This window comes from Hoplias malabaricus, chromosome X2 (assembly GCF_029633855.1).
Source record: "Hoplias malabaricus isolate fHopMal1 chromosome X2, fHopMal1.hap1, whole genome shotgun sequence".
In the NCBI taxonomy this organism is placed as follows: domain Eukaryota; kingdom Metazoa; phylum Chordata; class Actinopteri; order Characiformes; family Erythrinidae; genus Hoplias; species Hoplias malabaricus.
Window position 1 is genome coordinate 7,265,676 of NC_089819.1, and position 22,521 is coordinate 7,288,196.

The following is a 22,521-nucleotide window of genomic DNA, read 5'->3' on the forward strand; positions in this document are numbered from 1 at the left end:
CAGCTGCTGTAACACATGCAGAATGTGGCTTGGCATTGTCTTGCTGAAATAAGCAGGGACGTCCTTTAAAAAGATATTGCTTGAATGGCAACATATATCGCTCCAAATCCTGTATGTACCTTTCAGCATTAATGGTGCCTTCACAGATGTGTAAGTTTCCCATGCCATGGGCACTTACACACCTCTGTACCATCAGAGATTGCAATCATTTTTTGGAAATTTTCAGGGGTGCCAACACTTTCAGCCATGATTGTATTCAATAAACACATCTTGAATAGCTTGAAATTAAACTATTTCAGAATTGGAAATACAGTATTAAATTGGAGACAGTATTAATTTAATCCATGAATGAAGTCTTATAAAGTGCTTTTATTGTACTGAAAACTACCCCCCCCCCCAAACAGACATCACATTTTACAAATGCCTTGTGGATTTCCTCCACATGATTAGATTTCATCATATACTTGCTCAGTTACTGTAAAATAATTAGCCTTTACTATATAACCCTGATATGGTAAAGCTTGTTAGGTCATTTGGCAATTAGATCCTTAAAGTTAAACAGAGGAAACCCATGGAAAAAAACAAACAAAAAAAAAACAGAAATATTGTTGTACAGAGAAATGGGCACTGTCCGTGGCATGTCAGAGATCACAGCCATATTTGTCATTCATTGAGTGAGTATGTAGCCTATGAAAATTGTTTATTTAAAAAAAAAGAAAGAAAGACAATTATTAGATTATCTTATAAAATTAGTTATAAACTGGAAACTTCCACTTGGACTGCAGTATGTTTGGTCAGTTGACTCAGTAAAAAAGGTGCAGCGAAGTTTAAAATCAATCGTCCAAGCAACACTGCTTTTTACAGTATAAAACAGAAAAAGGTTAAGCCCCATCTCCAGTGCCAGACACCTTCAGAGTCTAGTTTAAAAAAAAAAAAAAGGCCAGCCTACATAAACTAGATAAAACTTTTTTTTTTTTTTGCATTGGCTGAAGGAAAGCACCTCTAAAGTGACAAAGCAAACGTTTACACCACAGAAACAGGCTCTTCCGCATTCAAAAACCACTGAAACAACAAAAATTCACACAACTTAAAAGTGACAGTTCTGCAAAGTAAATCAGTTCTTTTTTTTGGCTTAGCTCAAACTCAGATGTTTGCTTCTTTAGTTTTGCACTGAAGTCACAAGGCTAATCTACCCAACAAGCAATGTAGGTTTGTCACATTTACTAAACAAGTGACTGCAGTTATTTTGCAGAGTTGTTGTTTTCATTATCATACGCATATGTCAAAAACACAAATCAAACTGGGTGTTGTTTTTTATTTAACACAAATAATTAACTGTATATATAATTAATGTTAACAAGAACGTAAGAACAGGTGAGTGGTGTTCGAGATGAGTAATGACTGTTAAATTTAGGGGCCAGCACTGAGCAATGTTTGTTTATTTGAGCTGCATGTTTGCTGCAGATATTGTCAGCTAAGAACTTAATAGCTTGACAGGTTTTGTCGCTTTAAATTTGTATTTGAATATGTCCATTCAAAAAAAAGGGGATAGAGCATACATTTCTCCAGAAAAGTAAAAGCAACTCCTGATGCAAATTTTACAGAAAATAACGTAAAGTTTTAAGTTTTCCCTCAAATGATCCAGCGTAAAACTAAAGAAGCAGATTTTAGGCACCAAATCCATGGGACAGAGAATATTTGGAATAGAATGGAATTTTTGCCAGTACTATCAAATTAATGGCCCCACCAATGCCATGTGGGTTACCTGTGGTGAAGGTTTCTAGACAGAAATTGAAAAAGCTTGAAGGCTGAATTGAATCACTGCGTGAATCTACAGTAAAAGAATCAGGAACAGGACGAAGGTTGTGGTCATGTTCACAGTGAGGAGGCACGATGGTTTCTTTATTGCTTTCGGTGTTGAGGCACTCTTATGGGTCCAATGTTTGGAAACTTTTGGCTTTGGGCCATCCAACACTCATCCTCGAGACTGACCACTCTGCAAAGTTCAGCTACAAATCTAACAGTGCATCTGTTTAAGATTCATGGTAAGTGTATGCTGTATATATGATATGTTGTGTCTATATTGTTATTTAAATTAGTCTAGGAAAGGCTAAACCTGGCCCTTGTCCATAAACGTCATCGATTCTTGAGACACCACGCAAAATCTCCACAGTGAAGCAAGAAACTCTAGAGCAGCAGCAGCAGAAGCACAAGGTCACCATGTTTAATTCCAGGTGCAGGCAAGTGGTGTAAAACGTTCCCCCAGCCTTTCTGTGGAACAATGAAACTACATTCTCTACAGTACAGGAGCTTTATCCAATGCCGTTATCATTAAAGCCTTCCTAGAAATGTAGAAGCTGTTGCTACAGCAAATTAGGGGAGGGGGGGGACTCAACTAACATAATCAGTTTCAGAAGTCATTATGGATGTGCAGGTGTCCAAAACCTAATAAAACAGGCTTACTACTCTAGCTGATGGTAGCTAGGTTCAGAAACAGTGACAATATATTTCTGTGAAACACAACATTGTTGGCCCACTGTTCACAGAGGACAAAAGATCTGGAGCTTAACTCTGCAGACAGTGGATCTGGGAAACAAGACCCAGGGATGCTTTCTTCTGTCCTCTGTCCATCTACATCCACCCACCCAGGCTGTGCCCACATGTGTTTTTTCCATAGCGAGTGTTGCTATGTAAGACAAGCTTTAAAGAACACTGGCAAAAATCGCATTCAGTCTTATGAGAAACTGTAAAACGCCACCACCATACCTGTATTTCCAGGCACTTATTCATGTTCAATTTAAATTTTCTCATGTTGCATGGATGTGATTGCTCAAAAACATTGTACATTCACTACCTGAATTGAATGTGAACCAAAACGCACTCCATTTTTCTTTGTTACTACAGTCCAAATTCATTTACGATTCTAGCACTGCTCACTGAACTAAATAGTGCTTCACGATACTAATTAGGGAGTAGGGAGCCATTTCAGTCACAGTCATAGTGATACAGACTGTGTTGTGGTCTAGGTTTTCATTGCCAGTGTCCTATAAAGCTGTAACCAAGCAGTTGTTTGAAAATAATCGATTTTTGGGAGGCGCCAGGAGAAGCTTCTTCCAATGACTTCTACAGGAACCTGTAAGAACCCTGAGATACTGTAACGACAGGAAAAACCCACAATAAACTCCAAAGACCTTATCTTTACAGTTCTGCTAATTACACTGACACACACACACACAAACAAAATGGCCTCTCATGGACATTTTTACAACCACACACACCATGCCATTAACATAATCTCAATGAAGCAGCTCAGAACTCCTGTGAAAATCTCAGGAGAGGTGAATAAACAGTTATCCTTAGAATACACAATACATTTCTTATAGAATAAGCTTTTATGATCATGAGTTAAAGGAAACGTTCTGAAACATGTTCTTTCCTTATGTCATTTACAGTCGTGTGTGAAGTCTTGTACACCCCTGGACAAATTAAATGGCTTGTTCTCTTTTTAGGTGAAAATAAGTTTAAATAACATGTCCTCTTTGTCAAATTATTTTACAATGTTTAAACTACTGCTTTGTGCAAGATTTAAAGCCACATCCTCCCGTCCTATTTCAGGTTGTAATTGTTTTCCTTGTCATCCTACTTCTTTTAATTTAAACCCTAAATAACGTGATTATAGTAGATAGAAATTCTATTAACAAACAAATTTAATCAAGAAAATCAAAAAAAATCATTTGATCAGGGGTGTTCAAAAATGCACACAGGAATAAACTACTACACACAGGTATATGCTTAGTGAGTGGCAGAGCAAGAAGTGGCTAGTTGTGTGTGAACTCAAGTGCTGACGAATTGGAGGTTTATGGCAACGCCAGGACAGACTCTCCCTTTTGTCCATCCTTGACTCACTCCGTCGTTCCTCAGTCTCTCTCATTTCTCTGTAAGAGAAAGCTGTAGGATCCTCTGGAGCTCCTCTTCCTCTTCTTTCCGCCTCCTCTCCTCCTCCTCCTGGGTTTGAGCTGATAGCTCCATGGCCAAACGAAGGTCAGAGTCTGGGCTGGAGGCAGAGCCTGAGCTTGTGGGTGTGATGTCCAGGTCCGGGACACCTTCTGAGACGGTCCTGACGGTATAGAGATGAATACAGGGTTAAAATTAGAGGGTACAACATGCAAAATATAAAGGGGATAAATTTCCCAAACACTGCACACTCACGCGTCACTGAGGCTGTTCACCATTCCTTGTGTCAGAATTCCATTGGAGTCACCCCAAGAGTCCTAGAAAGAAAAGTCACCAGAACGTGGTTTTTATCCAACTGCATTAATGTAATTTTGCTCAAATAATTATTCTGTTCTTAATTCTCTTATAGTACACATTTAGTTATAGTTAGAAGGTTCACTGGAAGAAGTCTAGCTATTCACTTTAATCTATAGCTCCTCATCAAAACTGAAATTGTGATATAGGAAGGTAATTATGCTGTGTTTAAGTGACCTGGACTAACACATGATTTTCCACTTCATGGTACCTGTTCATCTCAGCTCAGCCCTACTCTGATTTTTTGCTGTTCCATTAGGCAAATTCGTTACCTGATACCTATAACAGAGTACTGTCTTAATCCTTGCTCTGTCATGGTTCCAAGTGAGCTGAGTAAGGACTAAGGGTTACATGTCAACTTGCAGAGCATTTATTGGCCTTGAAAAACACAGGCCTACAGGACATTCTAGTTGTTTGTAAAATTTCCAAGTCACAATAGTGACTGATGTTACCTTCCTTATAATTTTTTTTCAGTTCCACCTTAAAGGTCATTTTAGGAGGCAGACATTTTCATCAAGTTTCATATTCAACTGGTTAATTCCACCTTAAATATGTAATTTTATGAGAATAATACTATTACACTATTACTATCACTATTAGAGAATACACTATTTGCCAGATTCTTATTTCATTATTCTGTTCCACCTTAATTAGACGACTGTGAGGCTAAAGATATCTTCTGAAACAATTCTTATTCCTCATTTTCTTCATTTACTTGCTTGCCTGTTCAGGAGACAGTTAGCCAACAGCGATTGTACAGTGGGTGGATCACAGGGTAAAACACCAATAAATGAACACTCCTCATAGAAACATATAGTGGCTGTAGCACTGCTGCCATAACTGCCAGTGCTTCAAACTTAGCATGTTTCCCTAATCTCTGATCCTTAAACCTCTGGTCATTTTATGATTTAGTACAGGAACTATATTACAGATTGCTCTTTTAAGATTCAAACTTCTACTCATATTTAATACAATTAAAAGTATACTGAAAAAGGATGATGATAATAATAATGATACAATCAAAGTAACACACACACACACACACACACACACACACACACACACACACACACAGGTTTGTATCTGACCTGTGGGCTACAGCTGCTGGACTCTAAGAGACTCTGCTGTATGGCATACTGCAGCAGTTCTTCATCATGGTTGGAGATATTGTGCCGTGGTGCACTGTGTCTGTTCCCCCCTCGGAGGCGATAGTGAGAAGGCACAGTGAACACTGATGGACACACCTGGAAAGCTGAGAGCGAGAGAGAAATGAGAATTGTAAATAGGAGTCTCTGCCTACATTATATATTTTCAAGGCATAATTACAAGCATGATATCCATGTTTTCCCATGGTTAATGGTAGCTAATTATTTTGTTTTATTTTTTTTTTCAACTACAAAAGCAACATGCGCATTGTTGCAGTGTTCAATGTTAACTGAAATTCCTATTCTATAAAAACAGTAAATAACACTAGCTTACTACCAAAAAATAACAACATTTTTTATCAAATATGCCTTGCTAACAAATTTTTCATGTTAATATTTCCAAGACTGTGCACCCCTAGCATTGGCCAATGTGGCGTACTTGAGGCGTTGCTGCTCTGTCCAGCCTCCTCTGTGATTGGTGATGGTGTAGCAGACATTTTACTGGCATCCAGAGGCTCGTCCGTACTGCACTGATTAACATTTCCAAACGTGATGCGGGCGTTCAAGACATGGAACAGAGGAATTTCTGCCAGAAAATAAAAGCCAGATGAGACAGTTATACATACATAAATATTTCTTTTATATATGTATAAAAATATTCAATACAGCTTATTTATTCATTCATTCATTTATTTATGAATAATAAAATATCTGAATTAAGTCAATATCAACTGAAGAATGCTTTTTGAGACATCCTTTTCCTCATATGTCAATACTTACCGATCTTGACAGGAAACCCTGGCGGGAAGCGGAGGGTGATGAAATCTCGGAGACGTGCAAAGTGTGTGCTAGTTCGGGCCATCAGGTCTATGATGGGGGTCACCTGCTCCACCAAAGAGAGGGGGTGCTCTTCACTCATCCATAGTGTGCCCTTAAACCTAAAATAAACAAATAAATAAATAGCATTTTAAAAAATTAGTTAAAAGTCAGACATTCATGTTATGATATGAAACTTACACCATACTAGTACCAACAGATAGTGTAAAAGCCACTTGTAAATTTCTGTGGAACAACGGAACTGTTGATGAACTTGTGGATCATGCAATGTACACACTTATAATCCACCAGAAGGTAGGTAAGAACAACACATTTTGGTTAAAGTTTCAGATCTGTTTAGTTCAAAGAAGGTAGCAGAGAGGGACTGCACACCTTATGAGAATCAGAACACCTTGCCACACAAAAGAAAGCCCCCAAAAAAATACAAATCTAAAGCACATTTACCTCTGGGTTCTGATAGTTAGCTCAATAGGTCTGCCAATGTCTCTGTCTTTCAGGTCAAATTCTGGATTAAAATATTCCTCTGGAGTGATGGCTGTGGGGTTTGTGGCTGTGGCATACTCCAGAGTCAAATCCTGCCAAAAGATATTGGTTCATGTAACGTTAATTAGTTAAAATTTCAGCTCCTTTTTCATTTCTGCTCCTCACAACATGAATAATAGGGTTATGTTTGAGATTTTTCTTATTTTGCATCTTGTAATGAAAATATTAGGACCATACCATCAAATGAACTGGCCAACTGAACTGCTCCTATGAATTCATTTTTTTTTTACTTTATGAATTAAACTCACCCCCTGAGCACTGATCTGCTGTTCTACTGTTCCCAGGAAAGATTCCAGGATATTCCTTTCACCTGAAACACAGAAAAACCTGACCACTGAAGAACAGGGTGAAAGGGGGCTAACAACGTATGCAGAGCTACATGTGGACATTTGTCTGTAATTGTAGAACTACAACAAGCACCCATTTGGTCAGGAGAAGATATAATGGACATGTGTAGCAAACAAGGACGGTGATTTTTGCGTATCAGTGCATATAAAACAAGTTTCACTGGGTATTCGTAAGAGCAACAGGGCAATGCGCCACCAAAAGGGTAAAGGAAATAAATTGGTCTATCACATTCTACTATACTAGCTGTTAGTATTATACTAGCTGTGCCTGTGCTAGACAGTTTGTCCTGCCTCTGATTATCACAGTCCAATCAGCGTCAAGTTTTGTTCCAGAGTACCGCCAAAACACTCAGACATTTTTCCAAAGTTCAAATATCAGTCCACACTCACTAAAAACTAATTGGTAGCCTGCTTGGTTCAATAAAACAAAATGAATGAACCACAAAAACGTTGTCGCAGGCACCACTTTTCAAGTGGGTTCAAGGAATTCTAGCTCATGTTTTCATCATATGTAATTTTGGCATTCAAAGTGGTCACCAGGGGTGGGGGTATTTCAGGGTATGTGTTTTCATCTATAGTTTAGGAAAGAAAATTGAATATAAAATAAGGCCTGGAATTTCACCTCAAACAATTTAGACAGAATCTTAGATAATATATTACACTCAGTTAAACACTGTGTCATGATACCCAATAGACACATACTTTTTATTCGAGCCTTCTCTTCGTCTGTGAGGTGCTCCGTCCTTGTCCGGATCACAAGGTTCACATTATTTACTGAGAAGACCTGCCAAAAATATATATAAAATATACACAAGTCAGCCTTATTGTCCATTTTATCAGCCCCATAATCAGAGCTGCTATTTTCCACTTTTGCGTCACGAGGGAACTCAAAGCCAGGAGTAAAATTAGGGCATTTACAGCAGGATAACAACACAGTACACTGAAGGTACTGTAGTGGACTATAAATAATGAAAGAAGCATGTTTATTGAAAATTAGACTATACTTTTAAGACCATTATTACATTTTTCAAAAACCTATCTTAGTGTCTATCAAATGAACGAAAGTGCTTACCTTTGCTTCAAATCCATTTACCACCTCTGTTCTGTCCGTTCTCCAACCCCAGATTCCAGATTTACACCTGGAAAATGAATCAGTACTAAATTATTAATATATAGAGAACCCTTGCAATGTCATATGTTTGCCATATCGCTCCAGTCCTATTGTAGGAAACCAGTGAATTGCAACAGTTCACACATTTCACACCATCATTTCACAATATGCAGCCGTTTATATATTTATAAACTGACATATTAGAGCGAACCAAAAAGCTCATATAGAGCTGTGCTAAGAATATCATTCATTCATTATCTGTAACCGCTTATCCAATTCAGGGTCGCGGTGGGTCCAGAGCCTACCTGGAATCATTGGGCGCAAGGCGGGAATACACCCTGGAGGGGGCGCTAAGAATATCAATAATAACTAAAATTCTGAAAATTTCTTATAAATTTGAAGGCATAATTGGTAGAATAAAAGCATGAAATGCAAAACATGGAATTATTTTTGGTGTTGTATTAAGAATTCGTTTGAACTAAATTTTTTATCATGTTTTGTGTGCTTGTGTGTGATAAGCCGTCTTATATTTTACTGCTACTGACCACATCCAACAGACATGTAAAGGGGGATCTGCAGCTTCTTTTGAGAAGCACAAAGAGTTACCTCTCAAAGGAGATGTCCTTGGTGTCCAAGTAGGTGTTGATGATGGGTGTAGTCAGGCGTTTGGCTACTTCTTGCTCATTCGGCTGCATGGAGTCCAATGTCACTTCCTCCATCTCTCTGGAAATATCAAAGCTGTCAGTGTCCACCACTTCCTCATCATGGTTCACCTCCATTATTTCCGCACAGCTGTCTGTACACATGCACACACAGAAATTAGATCATTTAACAAAATTCACTGATTAACAGTTATAGCAATAGACCTTTATTAGTTTTAAATGACATCATGTCTGTATAAGGAAGTTTACACGTAAGCAGTTACTCTTCATGGAAAAATGGTTCACCATGAATATCAATGCAAAATGAATACTGATGCAAGCCTATTAAGTATCAATGCAATCATTAATCAGATTAATCATATTATGAGCACAGTTTAAATATAAGAAGAGTTTTATAGTAACTGGTTTATTCACATATACATACACATTTCAGTTAAAAAAATCCCTGATCTAAACATTTTTTTCCACTCACACAGAGCTGTCATTTTCAAATGCTATGATAATTACACAGGTGCACACACTGCTAAATAAAGCGGGGCTAATTGGGACTTTGTTGGTGTATATTGCAGATGTTTTTTTGTGTGCTTGTGTGTATGTACCCTCTCCTTTGAAGATGTAGCTGCGTCTCCCTCTGATCCAGGTCATGTTCTCAAAGCCCAGCAGCGTAGCGTCCACTCTGAGACTGGCTCCACTTTTCCAGATACGACACACATCGCTTGGACACACTCGGGACACGAGAGGAACTACAGCACAAACACAAAAAACTCCATCGTATCACAATGACTTTTAAATTGCTAACATTCTATATTTCTCATCTTTCGTGTACCTGAGCTCTAGGTACAAATTTGTGCATGAACCAAAACAGTCAGACATAATATATATGATCTTTCTGTTGCTGTGCCTTTAAAATGGACATATGCAAATGAGCTCTGAGGCTTTTCCTTTTTTGCGTCTAACCACAAAAGCCTTTTATTTGAAATGTGCAAAAAAGCTGCTTCAGTTTCTCCATGGGTGGGGACTACTACAACTGTGATGGCTGAGTAAACAGGACTAAACTTTGTACATATACACAAACAGATGTGAGAATGAAAAAAATATGGCACTTACTCCAACTGGTGAACTCCCACTTCATCTCCATGTAGAAATCTGGAGACTTGAGAAGAAGACAAATTTCAGTTTAATGCACACAGATCTGTCAAAAATGTTCCCTCCACTCTCAGTACAGTTTAATTTGGATAAGAATCTTAACCAAACTACACCATTGCTGCTCTAAAGAAAACATTTTTCTTGGAATGACAACTGTCAAATAAACCATTTTGTCGATTTGTCTTCCCAACATGATGAAATTGGCACAATGAGGCATTACACACAAGTCCAAACACTTTTGGAAGCCACTTCAGCAACTGTGAATTATATTATTCACAGAGAGAGAGGATTGAGTAGGCACAAAGAGAAATGAAAAGGAAGGGGGAGAGGGAGACAGAGACAGATGAGGAGGAGGATGGGTCAGTGAAAGTTAATGATATTTAATCCATATTTCAGCTTAAATCAAAATGTAACCTACCTTCTCAATTCATCAGTAGCTATGTTGTGTTTATATCACTAAATAAAACTGTTAATACATCACTAGACTCACACTAGAAAATGTGTGAATTATGGGAAGAAGTCGTGGCCAAACTTTGTAAATCGACTAATTTGCTTTTTAAAAATATATAATTAACTAATTAAAATGAACTAACACCAAAATTAATCCAAATCCAAGAATGAAAAGAGAGAGAGAGAGAATGAGACATAACAAGAAAGAGAAAAATAAACAGACTGTCTGGAGCGCAGCAGTTTGGTGATTTTCCTGATCAAACTGAATGTTCATGTTTAGTTTTTGTGTTTGAACAGGAAAATAATCAAAATGTGCTGCCATTCAGTACCAGAACTTGACACACACCTGAGATTAAGGCCACGTCCACACAGATCATTTTGTTTTAAACTAAAGTTTTTGTCTGTGTTTTGGCATGCCATTCACATGAAAACAGTGGTTTAGGTCATTGAATACTGAGGTTTTAAAAAATACTCTTCAATGTGGAGAATTTTGAAAACACAGGAGTCAGTCTTCTCCAGTGGATGATGAAAACTGAGGTTTTTCAGAAATGCTGATGTCACACAGCATGCTCGTCTCTGACTGAAATTCTTTATATAGTGAATTACATAAGTCACAAACTAAAATGTAGACATTCAGATAGCACTAGATTTCAGATTCCCACATATGAATAAATATCAATTATGTTTTATTAGAAATATATAATGGTTTATTAAGAGCTAGATTCAGTAATTTCATGACTTGCACTACACAGGGAGTATGGACTGATTTGGGATTAAACCATTGTTTCTCACATGTACTGTGGTGTTTTGATGTCTCTCTTAGAGGTACTATGGCCCCTACTGGACTGGCATGATAATGTATCCATTTCCATATTTATCTGGACTGGGATATTTTCAAAAACAGAGTTGTGAGGAGCAGGGAAGGTAACTGGGAAACTAACAAAGTCTGCCTTCTACTCCCTCTCACTCTCTTACAACATGCTCCACAAACGGATGCTATTTAGTGCTTTACATCAAATACACACTTCGGCAATTCAATGTACTTTCGCCAAGTCTCTGACCAAGTGACATAGTTGCAGCTAAAACGAAGAAGAAATGTAGGGTATAACAGTGAGCGTTCCTGACATTCCGTGGCTGATGGAACACTGACCTCTCGGATCTTGTTCAGCAATTCTGGGACACCCCCAAGCGCAGTGGAGGCTTTGAGGTAATCTCGTCTCTGCAGAACCAGCTGCACCATCTCTGGGTCTCCTGTACTCACTGCCTCCTGGAGGACTGAGAAAAGTATACCCACATGCACAGGTCTCATGTGACAAAGATGTGGTAACCTTGGCACCATGTTGTTGTTGCTTTTTTTTTTTGGTCACTGAGTGTAGTAAACACAGCCTTAGTAGCACATGACTCTACTGACTCTATTTTCAGCAAATCCTAATACACAGTTATTAGTCCATCTTGCATAAGAACAACAACACAGAAAACAAATCCTGTGCAAATGTTTCAATACATAACAGAATCAGTACTAATTAAACACTTGTACTTCTTTGTAGAAGGCCTCTAGTTCTGACATATTTTTGGGTTGTCTTGCATGCACTGTTCGTTTAATGTCTAACTATAACATTTTATGATATTTAAATTGGGGTATTGAGGCTGGTACAAAAACTTCAGTTTGTGTCTCTTAGGGTTATTCATGGTGAATTTTGGGGCATTTTGGATTTTGAATCATTATCCTTTTGTAGAAGCCATCCTCTTACAGGATTTATTGGAATCCATTTTTTCCCCACTACCCATGCAGTAATGCAGCATTGCCACCCCCTGCTTCACACTGGGCAAGATGTTCTTTTTATGAAATGAATGTTTGTTTTTCTCCAGATACACCAATGCTGATTGTCGCTAAAAAGTTCCATTTTTATTATTTGATCACAGCACTTGTTTTTAAAATTAACCTGGCTTTTCTAGATGTTCTGTGTCATGCTTGAGTTTTATGACAGGTTTTATAGCTAGAGCTGGACAATCATTCAATATATTTATATATATATATAAAATATGTTTCAGTTGAAACGATATGATTTTTAAACGCATTTTCAATATTTTACTATACATTATTTACAGCATCTGTCACTGACTAACGGTCATTACAGGGCACTGCCCTCAATTTTAAAGTCAGTTTAAAAATATTAATATTGACAAAGCCAAGAGCTTTATGTTTGATGGTGGCATGTTTCTTGTTTTTGTTCTGGCAGTTATTCTGCAGCTTTAATGTTGTTTATATTGATATGGGTATTATATCGATTGAAATTTTGAAATATATTGTGATATAAATTTTGGCCGTATAGTCCAGCCCAAGTTATAACCAAGATTTTCTTTATATGACAATTCTGTGAATACTGCGCTTGTTAAAACAATGCTCAGCAGCCATGTGGGGGGTTTGATTTGCCATTCGTAGCAGCATATGTGCAGCTATTACTAAGAGTTTTTAATCTCAGAATTAAAACATTATAACAATCAAAAAACCCACAAATTTGTCCAAGCCTGCCCAAATATTCAATTCCATTTTATTTACATAGAGGTATTCACAACAAATATGTTTACAAAGCAGCTTTACAGAGAGCTGGGTCCAAGCTAAGAAGTGCAGTGGTCTATGTATTGGCTCTATAATTACAAGATCACTTTTCCTGGTGATGCCTCAACTGTCTGAAGACAGGAGTCCAAGAGAGCTCAATTGGCCATTATTTTCATTGGGCCAATTTTCTCATGGTCTACTGTTGAATTTAATTATATAAGACTGGGGACTGCAGTAACTGAGTAGAAAATTCAGCAAAAACCTGAAGATAAACATGAATAAACACTAACATATATTACACACATGTAGGCACTATTGTAATTTAGCATACTAATCTATGATTTTATGGCATTCAGCCACAGACATTTGTGAGACTGGGTACTGTTGTTGACTGGTTTGACACACCAACTGGTCTCAACTGGTATTCAAAAACAGTTCCACTGCTTCACAACATACAACTTGGGAGGTTTAAAACCCTCTAGCTGAGGGGTATTCATTTAATATTTTTATTTAAACATATTGTGTGTGTACAACTGAGGGTCTCTGTCCATATTGTTTGCACCTTAAAAGTATTGGGTGTCTAAAATCTTTTGGACACAGAGTGAATATTATTTTATTAATAGCATTCAGCTCTGTATTCAGTTGTAATTAACTTTAGAAACAATTATTGAACTGGAAGTCCTTCATTGTGAATGAACTTCAGAAAAAAAGCTTTATTTTCTTTATTTCATTGAGTTGCAGTTCATTGCAAAATGGAGAAAATGTATGTGGAACATTCAAGATGGCTACTAAATTTATGGCAAAAAAGCAAATTCAACATTGTTTCTCATCCATAATTTTCTGACTTTGAAACAACTACAGATAAAAGATTAGTACAGAATGTAAATCTAATGCAAATGTAAATCTTTGAGTGGGTTTCATTTCCTACTAAGCTGCCATACTGGTCACAGCCTTCAAAGACAGCATTGCAAACCCGCATTAATTTATAGTTATTTCACATCACAATTATGTCCTAATAAGTTATTTTAGTAGGCAGCATATTAATTATCATGTAGTGTGACAGAGTGCGTTATTAGGCCTTTCCAGTCAACTCAACGTATTATCTATATACATTATTGGTATTTTTCCACTGGGCATTGTAGTAGAGCTTGATCTATTCTATTAGAATTGTTTTTTACTCCATTTATCCTTGCGTGCTGTTACAATATATCTGTCCTTGGGTATACATATTCTATCCTGCTTTATTCTGTTCTGTTCTGTTCTATTTTTATTTAACTTATTTTTTTTCTACTGTAATACACCCCCCGTCCAAACTTTACTGTGTAACTCATCAGGAGGTCAGTAGTAAGGGATGATTATTAACTTGCTGCTGCTTTAAGACATTTCTCAACTTCCTCAGTGCTTTTTTTTTGTTTGTTTGTTTTATCTGATCATACTTCTTTGCAGAGAAGAGCAGCTTTGTGTGCACACACACAGCTGTTCTCAAACTATTTATATTTAACTCTGACCATATTAAAATGTATTAAATGGTGTGGTGTGATGTTGCTGCTTATTCAATTAATGCTCATTTTCGTTTATTGTTAGAAATATAATATATTCTGGGTAAACTTAGCATTCAGAAACTACTCTGATTACTGCTCTGAACTGCCAGGAACTGCTCAATAACTACTACTAATTATTCATTTATCCTATTGCAAAATGCCAGAAAAGCCAGAAACATACGTTCCTTTTCCACATGTATATGTTGTATAAGAAAAGCTAATTTGCAGGTTGTGCTTTACTAAGTCTTCCAAAATGTTCTAGAATAATATATAAATCAAGCAGCCATTCCTATCCCTGTTGTTTGTTGAATTTGACTTGTAATGTTTGTTAGTTTTTGTTTGATTTTTTTCCCCACCACCTGAGATCAGAAGCTCATTATAAAAATGCAAACATGTAACTGGACACAAACATCCAGCTCAGAGGAGCAAACAGAAAGTGGAACTTTAAACTATCTCTGAAGCCAGTTTATCTGGTGGGACTAGAACTAACACAATCATACACCACTGAACGCAGGTTCAGCCAAATCTTCCAGTATTGGCCACATATTTACTGATCAGTCAAAACATGTTTGTTGTCAGAATCACATTAATAAAGCTACCGTTTACTTAAAAACTGCTCATAGTTTAAGGCGAAGGATTGATGACCTAGGTTCACAAATTTTGAGCACTAAGGTTCAACCCCATAGACAAGCATGAAACTAAAGGGAACACTGCAGAAGCTGCCCAATGCCATGCTTAGGCAACAGGATTACAAAACCCCTAAAGCACTGGTCTGTGGAGGAGTGGTATTATACCAATTCCTGAAAGTCTGGCTGTACCACAATGGCAGGCATGAATTTGTATTAAAAAAACATTATAAGGGATCCACAAACTTTATGAAAGTTTAAGCTTTTAACAGCATATACTATTTTCTCTCTCACACACACACACAAAGATATACACAGACACACACGTGACGTCAGTGTGGCAACCGGCATGAATGCATGGACCTACAAGAATGCTTCAACTCTTTGTGTATGTGTGTGTTTGTCTAAAACACCCACCAGTCCAGTTCTTTGCATTTTCTTTGGTCACCTGTGCGCCGTGTCTCAATAGCACTCTGACAGACTCCAGGTGTCCCAATGACACAGCCAGGTGCAGAGGTGTGCGGCCTCTAGGGTCCACTTCCTCGATATTATGCTGTAACACATACATAGACATACACATTTGACAAGTGATAAACCAAAATGTTGTTCATTTAAGATGATAGGAATAAAAATATGTGGATTCTGGAACGTTGTTTGCATTAATCAAACCATGTAAAAAAAATGTATCCATCAATGTTTAGATGCCAGGTTTTCATGTCTAATAAAGAGGTTCTAATAACTAAAACTGCCCCTTGAGATGGACTTATACTAAAGCTAACAGCTAATGGGGCACTGGTTCTTTCAGTAATGTTTAAAAAAAGCAGGGAGAATGACTCTGAAGCAATGAAATTGAAATTTAATCAGTCTATAACTAGAAACAAAACGAATAGGAAATTAGGCTCACTAGTATCTCGTGTTGTTTTCTGAATAGTGACACTAAATGGGCCGTAGGCAAATCCTAACAATAAACAAGAAAATAAATAATGAGCGTATTGGCTTAATACAAAGCTCAAAATACGTGATTGGTTACAAAGTTTGCTCATAAATATTTTACGGTTTCACCTACTTAATCAGTTATGATGCCTAGCTTATTTTCTTATATATGAATATATAACTTTTGTTTTAACAAAGCCCACAAAGAAAAATGAATTCAAGCTCATTTTCGAATGCTCCTCTCCACCTTAAAGGTGCAGCAGTAAGCTACATTCTGGCGCTTCAGGCACTCGACTTGCTGCACTATTTAAGGTGGAATGGAAAATTCGAGTGGTGAGACAGGTTTAACGCCGCATAAACAAAGCTAGTTGCTATATTTATTTAAAAACGATTTGTAAGAGCATAAAAACGATAAATAAACAAACGAACTCTCAGATTTTTACCATGAGAAGCTCATTTTCCAGGTTCCTGTAGTCATTTTCCCACACAAGGCAGTGCAAAGGAAACTTCAACCTAAAATCCTCAGAATCTTCAGTGCCGCTCAACATTTCTGCCTATTTTACTCAAGAATACGGCTACAAATCCTCTAAAAACAATATTACAAACTTACTAATGTTGCGAGACATTTATTTACATAAACAAATGGGGGTTTTATTTTGTAGAATGAATCCAACTTTCTCTCTTTTTTCAAAATATAACTTCTGTACAAAACAAGAACGTAACAGGTCGAGACCATTATCACTGACGTAAGGGGGTGGCGTGTTGAACTTCAATAAATGTGATTTATAAAGCTTCTTATACACGATTTTAGAAACCTTTCGACATCGTATTTTTGAGTACTTCCTTTAACAGAGGTCAGGTTAATATAAAAAAAAAAAACAATTTACGGGAGTGAATGTTGTGGTTAGACCCAAAACGAAGGCCAGACCATTTTAATTTCAGCAAAGGGGAGCGTTTATACCTTTAACCATTGTATTTATATTACTTTTTATTTATTTAATTATTTGCTAATTTATATTTGCACATTTGTTTACACCCTTAAAAGATACTCCAGTGACGGGATTAATCTACCAACCTGAGTCTGTTTCTAATGGTTCCCCTTGTTCGTTAATACTTTGCACCTTATTTAATGTACTCCACAGTTTATGACATGCACCATTATTTATTTCCAGCAATCACTTTTCTTACGTGTATTTTGCTTCGTAGCTGCAATGCAATAGACATGTATAAACAATATGCAAACTTTTCTGTACATTTGCAAGTTTTCAGAATAATTCGTAAATAAATTGAAACGAAAAACTAATTTAATTAACTGTTTAGCAAATGTACGTGGTTCAACACATTTATAAATTAACCCCAGTACTGAAGAAATAGGTCTGTCAGTTTCATCTGAACAGAGCATGTCACTTTAAAACGCTCGGTGACTTGACGTTTACATCAAAATCATTGATGTGCCTCTCGGAACCGTAAGAAAATCGTGTCTGTAATTTCTCTGCCATGAACTACTTCACACCAAATGCTGAACGATCTGATATTTACATGTTAACCACCGAATTCTGCAGGAAGTTTGACAGTGAGCGGAGTTCCCCTTTAACGACAGCTGAGCGCAGTACAGTAATGAAGAGTGTGAATGCGTTAATGTGCACTAGCCGACTTGGACTGCAGATAGCGCTCGCTATTACACACGCACACACGCACACACACACACACGCGGCTTACACTTCTCTTCTGCGGGTTTCCGTGGCTGTGCTACGTAAATACGGCAGTTTTTCTTGTCACTCTCGGAAATATAGGAACCTTCGAGCGGACAGTAACGAGTTTGAGGGCGTTTGTAGCTTAGAAACACCGCTTTATTTTCATTTTAGTGCAGTTTAAGTTTTTTTAAGAGCAAAATAATGTTGTTTTCTTCCTCTTCTAGATTTTATCGTTAAGATGTTCGTTTCAGGCATTGCACTTCTCAGAAGTTGAATAACTACAGCGATCAGCATGTCTAAACGAGGGAGAAACAGCGAACTATGCGCAGACTGTGCCTCACCAGGTAAGAACTATGTTAGAATTGTGTGGAAGGCACATTCAAATAACTGGCAATGCAAACACACCTCATTTCGTGTGCAGAAGTTTGGTTATTTCTGCATGAAAAAGACACTTAAACTACTGTGCAAGAATATATATATATATATATATATATATACATAAGGTGCACAGGGCCCCTTAAATTATTATTTGACTACTCCTACTAGTGCTACTATTGTTCCTACCAACAGTATGTCAAATTTAGCACTTAGACTTTTAGACTTTTTCACACAACTATATTGACCATATAGGGCCATCACAGAGCGGGTAATATTTGGGTGGTGATTTAGAGTGACACTGAAGTACTGGTGTGTTCATCCATTTATTAGACATATCTACTTGGTCAAATTTGTAAAAATCTGACTTTAAGTGAGAGACAGAAATGTATCTGCTGTTGCATAGTGTTGGTGATCCTCTAGTTCTTCATCACTGGTCACTGAACGCTGCCCCCAGAATGCTTTTGGCTGGACATTGTTGTTGGTGGACTATTCTCAGACTAACCATGACATTGAGGGGTTTAAAAACTCCCTCAGCACTGCCGTGTCTGGTCCACTTGTACAAGCGAAACACACAACACTGACACACCACCACCATATATCAGTGTCACTTCAGTGCTGACAAGGATACACCAACCAAAGAAAAGTTGCTCTGCGGTGGTCCTGACCACTGAAGAACAGGGTAAAAGGGGCTGATGAATTAAGCACAACAGATGGACTGTGTATACCTGTATGATTAGTGAAGTTGACAAAATGGAGAAAAAATGGAGAAACAAAAAAGGTCACTTAGATTTTTTTTTGGCTGGTCAGTGTATATAAAAATATACTTCCTTTATAAGAATGTATAAATTGTGTCAGAATTATTTTTAAAGCACGTTGTAGGTTTTCTTTTTTACTTTGCAGATTCAATGGAACTAACACTGAGTTTGTAAAGAGAATATACCATGCACATTTTAAAATACATAATTGTAGAAATTTACACATTCATTTGAATACCTGGAGTGCATACCAACCTGCAAAATGTGAAGTAAGGCAGACAACTCAGTTGGTAATTTTTGAGCTTCCTTGGTCATAAAACATGGGATAAAAGACACTTTTAAAGTTGGCAGTGGGGAATACTCATGTTGTTTGAGTAGCCCCCTCCAGGGTGTGTTCCCGCCTTGTGCCCAATGATTCCAGGTAGGCTCTGGACCCACCGCGACCCTGAACTGGATAAGCGGTTACAGATAACGAATGAATGAATGAATGTTGTTTGAGTATGATAGCTAAAGCACTGTTCACATCCAACTTTTCATCTTCTGGCTGAAGCAAAAATCAAGTAAATATGTCTGGTTCTCTGAGGTTACGAAATTATCCCATGCTAGCTAATATAAAGGCTAATTTCACAATTTCAAAAAAAATATTTTTTTATAAAATTTTGAGGATGTTTCCTCATCATTTGCTGCTCTCCAGTCTATTTGTATGTTCAAAACTGGTCTAATGTGTTTACAAGGCCCGTGTCTGTAAATGGTTAAAAAACTACAGAGAAAAGACATCCAATCTTCAAACTTTGAAAAGCACAAATCTAAGTTGAGGATGCCGTTCTACTCCTGCTCTATAGGTGGGTAATATTGACTTATTTTTGCAGTTTCGGATTACCTAATCTGAAAATTTCTCCACACTCAGGAGAGTGCTAACTGCATGAAAGTAAACACAGACTAAATGTGCTTCAAAACTAAACAACTCAAACAACAACTGAGTTTCTGTGGTAATTCAACTAGTGAATAAACACTTACAGACAAGTACAAGTTCAGCCACGTACAAACAACAGTTGTTTTTTTACTCTTTTTTTAACTTAAGGTTCCACCGTAAAAGACGCTGAGCTTCTGAATGTAAACAAACCAGTGAGAACAGTGTTTTTCCCACCATCATAGACATTCCCTTTAAGTAGAAGCTGTGGTTGACAAAAGATAGTATATATGCTGTAGACCACTGTTTTCTACAGACGACTGAATATTTGTTGTCATTCTGTACTTGGTCACATGCCAGTATAAGGAATTCCAGCTCTATACTGAATTCTCGACAAGACAAAAGATGGGATTTTTAAAACTTGCTGTTTTGCACCCTGTAGGCATGTAGGCTAAATTCCAGACTAACTTGATTTGTTGCTAATGGCCACAAAAATGCGTACATTATACATTAACTGTAGACATCACTTCTAATTACGGAATTTAGCTACTTTTAAAGTAGCATTGAACTGCCTGTACAGTTTGGAAAGGATGCACATGAGCCTTGTTAAGGTCATCATATCCAATGCCAAGAGTCCACCAGAGGGCAGCTTGGGCAGCTGCTGTGCTGTTGCCCACTCTGAACTGAAGATTTTTTTTTTATCTTATTTATTTCACTTTTATTTCACCAGGCAAGTCATTAAGAACAACTTCTTATGTAAAATAACAGCCTGGCAAAAGGCACAGCCTCTTGAAGAATACACAACATCTACATATGGACATACAAATGAACAAGAAGCTTCATCCAGTGTCATTAATTACAATAAAACATGATCTAACTGAAAAAAGTGAAAATAAATGATCTGAGATCTGCAAGTCACATTAGGGCTGATGGACCCCTGGAGAAACCTCCTTAAATCGAGGTTGTTTTACCCCTGTGACCATGAAGACCACTCAATTCTGTTCATGTCTGACGAGAGAGACCTCATTCACTGGAATAGTTTGTGAAAAAGGTACAGTTTTCCGCTTAAATAGTATGTAGATGGTGTCTGTTAACTTTTTAGTTTTTGTGAGAGTTTTGAGGCTAGGTAACAAGTATTATAAACGTACACATTTTAATTCAACCATATGCATTTCTCCAAAAGTCTGTAGACACCACTTATTAATAGGGATACAAGGTCACCAGTTGAATCCTCTCCGCTTGAATGAAAATTGGGGCTGGGGGAGTGAAGGAAAAGCACTGTCTCCTCCTGCAGTCCACCACTGAGGTGCCTTTGAGCAATGAACCTAACACCCAACCTCTCCCTGGGCACTTCGGTTGTGTGCGTACTCACTGCTCCTAGTTCACTAGTATTTGAGCTTAATGAGGAGGCACTGAATCGTAGAGCATTGGAACTGTGGTCTCTGGAGTGATTAAGCTTTTTTCAGTACTTGTGTGATGATATATTCTTGATCACAGACACCATTCCAGTTCATCCAAGAAGTGTCCCATCACTGTAGAAAACACAATTCCACTGCTCCACAGCTTCTGGCCAAGCCTTGTCATTTGGTATGGTGACCTAAGTTTCATGTTTGCCTAATTTATACACAGACATTCAACTGTGTGGTGACCCTTAAAGTAACTGAGTTCACTGATTATACGGGTGTCTAAAAATGTCTGGACATGTAGTGTATGTAAATACCTAGAGAGACGACTGGAATTTTGAGCATGTGACTTTGCAGACTAGGGAGGGGTAATAAACCCACCATGAGAGGCACTCAGAATAAGTTTTGACTCATGTCTGTGCCCCCCACGTCCCAGTTTAATGGAAGGCTGAGGGGTCAGTCTGTACACTGCAATAAATTAAAATAAATACATAAATAAACGTAATTGTGGTATATATTTCTGGGTTTTTTTTTTTCATTTTGAGGTTGTTTTAAGAATATTCAACCTATATTGAAATAGTTTTATTTGCTTATTTTGAATGATTTTATTTTTTTTATTTTGAATGATTTATTTATTTAATCCTATTCCACTAATAGATCATTAATTGAATTAAATTAAATAATCTAAGTAATAAATAAACCCTACTTGAAATTTTATTGGTCCTACTAGTTTTCTACAAATATTTGCCATGTAAACATACTGAATGTTATCGCTCATTTAGCAGTTTCTTCTAAGACCCTGATAAATCTAGGGAGACAAATCTGTGGCAATGCCCCAAATTCATGATAATATAGTTTTTTATTTTTATATTTATTAATTTTTTCTATTATTACATCCCATTTTAAATGACCCTTCTTTTTAGTGTAGGAGACCTGCCCTCTGTCTCTCTCTATCCTCTGATATGAAGCAGTTTTAGCATCTCTTCTTGATGAGAAAGCTGGAGGAGGGAGCCACTAGAAGGTAGGAACAACACAGGGCCCCAACTCTGGCTGCAGACAGTGTGAAAAGCAGAAGAGCAGCTTGTGGCAAGTGTTTTGAACCACAGCAGCAGTGGAGGAGAGCAGGGAGCTGCCAGCTGGGGCTTACCAAGCCCTATGGCAGCTGCTCCCTG

General features: G+C 37.5%; 2 protein-coding genes across 3 annotated transcripts in view; one reads left to right on the forward strand and one right to left on the reverse strand.

Annotated features, from left to right (window-relative positions):
• Positions 1 to 394: 394 nt before the first annotated feature.
• Positions 395 to 16,892, reverse strand: LOC136677021 (ankyrin repeat domain-containing protein 13A-like). 2 transcript variants are annotated; one of them, XM_066654368.1, is made up of 16 exons: positions 16,653 to 16,892; positions 16,181 to 16,234; positions 15,694 to 15,829; positions 11,700 to 11,824; positions 10,061 to 10,106; positions 9,553 to 9,696; positions 8,898 to 9,087; positions 8,253 to 8,319; positions 7,883 to 7,964; positions 7,082 to 7,143; positions 6,735 to 6,865; positions 6,234 to 6,391; positions 5,893 to 6,039; positions 5,397 to 5,560; positions 4,210 to 4,271; positions 395 to 4,117 (listed from the first exon to the last, which is right to left on the reverse strand). In XM_066654368.1, exons 1-16 carry the CDS (start codon positions 16,755 to 16,757, stop codon positions 3,928 to 3,930), a joined length of 1,863 nt encoding a protein of 620 aa, XP_066510465.1. In that variant the 5' UTR covers positions 16,758 to 16,892; the 3' UTR covers positions 395 to 3,927. The 2 variants fall into 2 exon arrangements, with proteins under 2 accessions (XP_066510465.1, XP_066510466.1); XM_066654369.1 differs by lacking the exon at positions 16,181 to 16,234.
• Positions 16,893 to 17,832: 940 nt separating this feature from the next.
• LOC136676478 (ARF GTPase-activating protein GIT2-like) overlaps positions 17,833 to 22,521 on the forward strand; it is a 28,561-nt gene continuing 23,872 nt past the window's right edge. The window contains exon 1 of the mRNA XM_066653537.1: positions 17,833 to 18,247. Coding sequence (XP_066509634.1) covers positions 18,196 to 18,247 — 52 coding nt within the window. The 5' untranslated portion in view covers positions 17,833 to 18,195. The remainder of the gene's footprint in view (positions 18,248 to 22,521) is intronic.

Excerpts from the sequence above, each read along its gene's own strand:
- LOC136677021 (XM_066654368.1), bottom strand. The coding sequence starts at position 16,757 with ATGTTGAGCGGCACTGAAGATTCTGAGGATTTTAGGTTGAAGTTTCCT. Across the intron at positions 8,320-8,897 it reads AAGGACATCTCCTTTGAGAG|GTGTAAATCTGGAATCTGGG; the intron begins GTAACTCTTTGT and ends TTCATTTTCCAG. Across the intron at positions 6,040-6,233 it reads AGGGTTTCCTGTCAAGATCG|AAATTCCTCTGTTCCATGTC; the intron begins GTAAGTATTGAC and ends ATTTTCTGGCAG.